Here is a 7,644-nt window from a genome sequence, read left to right as displayed (position 1 = left end):
TATTTAGCAATTTCGCGAACCTCTTTTGCCTACAATCTATCGTGTGTGATGGTAAAATATTGAGAAAATGGAAGTATGTGTGTTTGCAGCGCGCTTAGCTCCAAACACGATTGCTATCAGACACGTGTAAGTGGTTTGTGTATTGTTTGAAATGCTCCATTATCTGTTATCAGCCATATAGCAGATCATTCTCGTGGTGGTGAACGCGGTTGGAACAGATGATTGGCGTGTGGTGTAATTGTGTAACACCGACGATAATCGACTGCAATCTAACGATCTGCTCCATTCCATTCAAGGAATTTTATTAATATTTTGCATCTGTTTCATCTGGAAATGAAATAATTGCTCTAGCACACACTTAATTTGTTGGGTCAACGCTTGGACAACGAACGCACTGGACGATCACGAATGCGGAATCCAGCTGAGCCTAGTTAAACCGAAAGTGTGACAACGCAGGATTACAACTAGGTCTATTGGGTGTTTGGCCTTTGAACCGACCATTCCGAACCGTTGGAATGACTTGCATACCCGTCCACCGGGCATCATGCATCCCAGCGCCGTGGAGAGTAAACAACTATAATCTGCGGAAGCATCATCATCATTTGTATCAACGTCATGGAATAAATACCCATCATTCTCAACGATGTGATAATACAGTAAAGACCTACAGCTGGGCTGATAGTAGGCAGACGGCATTAAATAGGAACGCATCCAACCTTCCGCCGGCAAACGTTCGTGCGCTTCGTTTCGTGAGGTTGGTGTTTCGTAAGAATTGCAAAATGGCAACAAAAAGTAAAGTGAATTTCTCCGGACACAAGTGCAACGGTAGCGAGTACGATGCAAAGCGACAGCTATGGTTCGGGGAACGTCTTCCTTCAGTTCTCAATCCTCAGGCTGGGGTTGGGCGGATCGTTCTCGACTCGTTGGCACGCTCTCCAGACAAGGTGATACAGATCAACGCGGACACGGGCGTTCGCCTTACGTGCAGTGAAATGCGCCTCCGGATCGTCCGTGTGGCACTACACCTGCAAAAGCTTGGCTTCAAGAAAGGCGACTTTGTTAGTATGGCGTGCGGAAACGGAGAACACGTGGTACCGGCGTTTATCGGGTGCTGGTTGCTTGGTTTGGCCATCAACCCACTCGCTCCGGTGTATGGAAAGGAAGACTTTACGCACATGATGCAACAAACGCAATCGCGGCTGGTATTCTGTGACGAGTCGAATCGATCCGTGGTGCAGGAAGCGGTCCGAGAAGCAATAAGGGACCCCGGAGCTGTACATTTGTTTGTGATGGGAAAGGGCCAGAAGGGGATGGCTCGGTCAGTAGACGAGCTGCTCGCACCGATTGATGGAGAGGAAGGGTTTCGAGCGGAGTACCTTGGCGATGCAACGAAACTGATTGCCATGGTGCTGTGTTCGTCTGGAACTACGGGACTACCGAAGGGGGTATGTTTGTCCCATGCCCATTTCGTCGATGGAATGGTCTTTTCCACGTAAGTCCAGGGATCTCCTATACGCCGACACGAAAATGACTGCTGTGTTTCTCTTTTCTACGCAGTGAAGTTTCCGATGGACCGATCTTCAACTTCAGTTCTCTGTTCTGGGCCACCGGTATCTTTGCGGTGCTTACGTCGTTATTCTACGGTCGGCCTCGCGTCCTCACCAGCAGCCCGTTTAATGCTGAGCTTCTGATAAACTTGATCGAGAAGCATCGTATCGAAAACCTTTTCACCGCACCGTCGTACGTATCGGCTCTTCTTGCCCATCCGCGGCTAGCGAATGCCGATTTAAGCAGTGTACGCCAGTGGCACGTTGGCGGATCGATGGTCCCGGAAGAGCTTGTCATAAAGCTACAGCAGCACCTACCGAATGGGCACGTACGATCGATCTACGGCAGCTCGGAGATCGGTTTCATCACTCGCAACGAAGCGATCTGCTTGTCGAACTCGGTCGGACCGTTGGCGACGAACGTGGAATGTCGTGTAGTGGACGACGAGGGACGCGCCTTAGGTCCCGGACAAACCGGCGAGCTTCAGCTTGCACATCGATACATGTTTTTGGTATACACGGCAGTTTGAGATTATTATTCAGAACATTACAAAGGGAGATTTGATTGGTTTCGTTTTAGGGGTACCTTAACAACGAGCAAGCTACGGCAAGCGCGCTCACGGATGATGGGTTCTTCCGGAGTGGCGACATAGGATACATGGACGCGAACGGCAACTTGTTCCTCATTGACCGCATCAAGGATATTATCAAGTACAACAACTACCAAGTGTCCCCGTCCGACCTGGAGGGTATCATTCAAAAGCTCGACGGTGTGAAACAGGTGTGCGTAATCGGTGTACCGTCCGCCGACCGTGCTAGCGATTTACCGATGGCGGTCGTTGAGCGAACACCCGGCTCCAAGGTCCAGGAGGCGGAAATTGTTCGGTTGGTCGATGAGCAGGTGGCAGACTTCAAACGGCTGCGTGGCGGGGTGCGCTTTGTCGACAGTTTTCCGATGACACCGTCTGGAAAAATACTGCGACGTGCGGTGAAAAAAATGATAGATGAACTACAGGCATGAAACACATTCAAAAAAATTGTCTAGCGCTCCCAACATATTAGAAGATTAAGCACTGTTTCGCTAATATTAGGTGTGAACAAGCAATTATAATATAGAAAAGGACCACAAACCACCAGTTACATTAACGTAATCAAACATAGGCGCATTTATATCCCCTCCTGGACCCAAGACTGAAAAAGAAAGAAATGATTCTACAATTCTAGAGGTCTAGAGCCTAAACCTAAACCTTGAGTGGCAGAGGGGACGATGTCCTCGCCCCCTCATCATTGAGATTTGTAGCAATAGTAATTTGAAAATACTTAACACTGGACCTAGTGATCATTTCCCAATATACATCACGATCAACTGGGTGAATCCTTTAGTTAATGATAGACCCTTCAGAAGCATACCGACCGGATGAAGATCGACGACCTAATGCTCACTTGCTCTCCTCTCGGGCAAAAACTGTTCTCCAGCACTGCACCAGGTCAGAATCCTTCTATGCGCAAAACGAATCTTTCTATGCGTTCAAGTACAATAAAGAACCTTTTTCCGATATTTTAAGATATTTAAACGCCTGAGCTGTGAGCAATCGGCATGACACTAAAATGTTTAATTGCATAATCCACTAAAGCCTCCAATAAAAAACTTCCAATGATCGGCGCACACTGGCAAAACGTTCTTTTCGATACATCGAGTTTTCAGATCGTACGAACGAATGTTGCAAACGTGTTATTCCTATGATCCCAAGCACTCATTAAAATGTGTATCAATATTATTTGTACGATTGAAGAGTTGATTTCAGTCTATTATAGAGATATTTCAACGCTTTAGAGATCATTTGCTGAAATTGCATTAGCCGTTTATGTATTTTAAGATATGGCTAATTTTTAAATATTGCTAACTTGCTTTCCAGTAACTTTCTTCGAATTCGAATTCGATTTTCGAACCTAAGCTTCGGCGCTTGGTCAGTTTCGGTAAAGAAAGGTCAAGTTCAAAAGTCAGGTTTGCAGGACCGATCTTCGCTCTTCGTTTCGTGTTCGGATTTGTTCGGGATTTGTTCGGGATTTTCAAATTCATTCTTACCCAGTGAACTTAATTGAGTGCCCGAGCACTCAATTTTGTTCACTCAATGAAGTTTTTTCGTCATTTTTTTCGTCATGTTGCACTATGGGTAAATGGCGGACATGAAGTAACTTTAACAAGTTACTATTTACGTAAAAATAAAATTTATCATGGAGGAAAACATTAATGACGATATCGCGATAGTTCAAAAAAGGCTAATTAGTACTCTATCAAACGTTGCAATAATAGTTCAGGGGTAATAATTTGGATGGTAAAAATTACTTGTTTCAAAATTCCCACAAATGCAATGGGTTAAACTCATCGATCATTTCATACCATTTTTTACATTCATAAGGCATTAGATTAAAACATTTTAAATATGTGAACCTATCCGATTGTTGGAACGAGAATTCCAGAAACGCTCGAGGACAAAGAAAGTGCAAACCTAGCTGCAGGCGCGCGAAACAAAGTAGCGAACAAAGAGCAGAAAACTGGAATTCAAGCAACAGGCGCGCGAAACACGAGCAGAACATGTTCTGGACATGTCTCGGGCTCAATTTTAGGGTGGTCGAGAAAATGAGTAGAATCGAAGTTAGAGTGTTGCGATTTGGAAGGAGAGTAAACCGGAAAATAAAGTTTTTGATCGTGCGCGCGTGGATTCGATAAGGCAAAACTACTTTTCGTGTATTATTTTATGGGCCGCGACTCAACACCGATATACACTGCTGGCCAATAAAATAGGTAATTGTGTGAAGCTGATACAATTTGAACTGTACTCAGCCGCTCGGGACTGTGTGTCGCTCTGTCCCTTTTTTTCTATTCCTTTTCCTTTCTTTCATTCGTTCGTCTTCCACTTGCTCGCGTTCGCTTCGCCGTCTCGGCTCTGGCACCCTTCCTCTCCAGGTAATTCAAACCCACAAGCTCGCGCGTGAAACTCCCTCCTCTCGTGGTTTCCTCCGCTCTTTTCCGCCGCTGCCCACGAGCGGACCCTCATGAGCCGGCCTGCTCACTGCAGCGAGCGTCGCGCCCGCCCCCTCTCGTCTTCGCCGCAGGCAGAGGGGCGTTCGAGCTCACTCGTTTCAGCCTTCCTCATCCTTTCCTCAGGCGGAGGGGTACCTCGGGCACTCAAAATTGTTCACTGGGTAATGATAGACCCCTCAGAAGCATACCGACCGGATGAAGATCGACGACCTCAGGCTCACTTGCTCTCTTCACGGGCAAAAACTGTTCTCCAGCAGTGGATCAGGTCAGAATCCTTCTATGCGCAAAACGAATCTTTCTATGCGCTGAATCGTCGGGTTCTGGTGGGGGAGCAACAGATGATGATGAGCAAACGAATCTTTCTATGCGTTCAAGTACAATAAAGAACCTTTTTCCGATATTTTAAGATATTTAAACGCCTGAGCTGTGAGCAATCGGCATGACACTAACAGTTTAATTGCATAATCCACTAAAGACAGCATTTTTTGACAGCATCGCAGTGTGCTGACAGCATGGAATGAACTCTCTGGAATTGGGTGAACATTATTTTAAAATATGGCTGCGTTCTTATCCTTGCATGTGCAACAGTACGCAGCTGTTTCTAACTCGCTTGACAAAAAGTACAGTGCAAGTAACTTTCTTCGAATTCGAATTCGATTTTCGAACCTAAGCTTCGGCGCTTGGTCAGTTTCGGTAAAGAAAGGTCAAGTTCAAAAGTCAGGTTTGCAGGACCTATCTTCGCTCTTCGTTTCGTGTTCGGATTTGTTCGGGATTTGTTCGGGATTTTCAAATTCATTCTTACCCAGTGAACTTAATTGAGTGCCCGAGCACTCAATTTTGTTCACTCAATGAAGTTTTTTCGTCATTTTTTTCGTCATCGTAATTTTTTCGTCATTTTTTTCGTCATGTTGCACTATGGGTAAATGGCGGACATAAAGCAACTTTAACAAATTACTATTTATGTAAAAACACATTTTATCATGGAGGAAAACGTTAATGACGATATCGCGATTGTTCATGTATTTAATCAAGTAGATAATATCGCTTAAAGTTTGGATGAAAATATGCCAATTAGTACTCTATCAAACGTTGCAATAATAGTTCAGGTGTAATAATTTAGATGGTAAAAATTACTTGTTTCAAAATTCCCACAAATGCAATGGGTTAAACTCATCGATCATTTCATACCATTTTTTACATTCATAAGGCATTAGATTAAAACATTTTAAATATGTGAACCTATCCGATTGTTGGAACGAGAATTCCAGAAACGCTCGAGGACAAAGAAAGTGCAAACCTAGCTGCAGGCGCGCGAAACAAAGTAGCGAACAAAGAGCAGAAAACTGGAATTCAAGCAACAGGCGCGCGAAACACGAGCAGAACATGTTCTGGACATGTCTCGGGCTCAATTTTAGGGTGGTCGAGAAAATGAGTAGAATCGAAAGTTAGAGTGTTGCGATTTGGAAGGAGAGTAAACCGGAAAATAAAGTTTTTGATCGTGCGCGCGTGGATTCGATAAGGCAAAACTACTTTTCGTGTATTATTTTATGGGCCGCGACTCAACACCGATATACACTGCTGGCCAATAAAATAGGTAATTGTGTGAAGCTGATACAATTTGAACTGTACTCAAGCCACTACTAAACCATTGATCACCAAACTAATATTGTACTTAGATATACTAGTTTATGTCATTTTTTTGCTATGTTGGTGATACTTATGTCAAAAGTGACAGGTGTGTTACCACTTATTTTGACAGCAGTCTGATTTGGCCTGGTCAATAAAATAGGTAATTCGTTGTATACGCTGCGATTTCACCAGACTTCTTGAAAGGAATTGGTTTATTTGATCTTGCTGCAATCAATGTTCAATTGTGAATCTAAAAAACATCGTTTTTTGCAGGTAGGACATCCAGAATGGGCAGATGCACTCATTGCAACCCTGAGCAAAGAAAGATTGTGAAAAATATGCGTAAGGAAGGCGCGAGGTACAAAAGCATCGCCGAACTACTAGGAAAATTGGTAAATTTTGTGAGAAATGCTTTGTTGTGGAAAAAAAACAAAGGAAACGCGAGTTAAACCAAGAAAAACCAAACCAACGATAGATCATCGCATATCATTTTTGTCCAAAGCGGATCCGTTTGATGCATCCAGAGCGATTTGCTCAATAATAAATAACATTATTAGCCCAAAACCTGTCCAAGGGCGGTTACAAGAAGCTAATCTACCAGGGCGAATTGCAAGAAAAGTGCCACTATTGATTTAAAAAAAATTACAGATGAGGTAACAGTTTGCTGCTCAATATCGTTCATGGGAAGGTACCGAGGGCTACGAGAAATTGGCATAATATTTTATGGAACGACGAAACCAAAATAAATTTGTTTCGTTCGGACTCTCAGTGTAATGTTTGACGACCTGCTAGCAAATAATTCCATCACAGGTTTACAAAAAAAAGCTTTAAACATGTAGGTGGAAGTATCATGATTTGAGGATGTTTTTCATGATCTGGTATAGGTCCCTATTTCAGAGTAAAGACCACCATGCATGCTCTCGAGTATAAAACAAGTATAGAAGACGTTTATACTGGCTTACGTAGAAGAAATCATGCCACTGAGATGGATATTTCAACTAGAAAACGATCCCAAGCATACGTCATAGCTTATGATATCGTGGTTTGATGGCAATAATGTGTCAGTTTCGTCTTGGTCAAGTCAGTCTCCTCCTTAAACCCTAATGAAAACTTGTGGAATACCTTGAAGCTAAAGTTAGCTGTATTATATTTTTCAAACAAAGATGCATTGTGGGAAAATGTGCAGCAGGAATGGTATTCCATTCCAGTAAAAACTTGTCAGGATTTGGTCGATTCGCTGCCAAGAAGAGTGCATAAAGTGCTCCAAAACAACGGTGGATACACGGGGTACTGACTAATTTTGAAATAAAATATTGACTTTTGATAATAGAAAAAGAGTAAACCGTGTAAATTCATTAAAATTTGCCATATACGCCTGTTATGACATTTCGTCATAACGCCGACTGTCAATGCGGGCAGTGC

At 43.4% G+C, this 7,644-nt stretch overlaps 1 protein-coding gene across 1 annotated transcript; it reads left to right on the top strand.

Annotated features, from left to right (window-relative positions):
- Positions 1-766: 766 nt before the first annotated feature.
- LOC128270615 (acyl-CoA synthetase 7-like) lies at positions 767-2,568 on the top strand. The gene is made up of 3 exons (XM_053008025.1): positions 767-1,492; positions 1,558-2,059; positions 2,128-2,568. Exons 1-3 carry the CDS (start codon positions 780-782, stop codon positions 2,566-2,568), a joined length of 1,656 nt encoding a protein of 551 aa, XP_052863985.1. The 5' UTR covers positions 767-779.
- The last annotated feature ends 5,076 nt before the right edge of the window (positions 2,569-7,644 follow it).

The sequence above is a fragment of the Anopheles cruzii genome, chromosome 3 (assembly GCF_943734635.1).
Source record: "Anopheles cruzii chromosome 3, idAnoCruzAS_RS32_06, whole genome shotgun sequence".
Classification (NCBI taxonomy): domain Eukaryota; kingdom Metazoa; phylum Arthropoda; class Insecta; order Diptera; family Culicidae; genus Anopheles; species Anopheles cruzii.
This window is presented reverse-complemented; position numbering and strand designations above follow the sequence as displayed.

What these genes read in the sequence shown, in the direction of transcription:
- LOC128270615 (XM_053008025.1), top strand. Translation starts at nt 780, where the DNA reads ATGGCAACAAAAAGTAAAGTGAATTTCTCCGGACACAAGTGCAACGGT. An exon ending in GATGGAATGGTCTTTTCCAC is followed by an intron (nt 1,493 to 1,557) that starts GTAAGTCCAGGG and finishes TTTTCTACGCAG; the next exon opens with TGAAGTTTCCGATGGACCGA. An exon ending in CACATCGATACATGTTTTTG is followed by an intron (nt 2,060 to 2,127) that starts GTATACACGGCA and finishes GTTTCGTTTTAG; the next exon opens with GGGTACCTTAACAACGAGCA.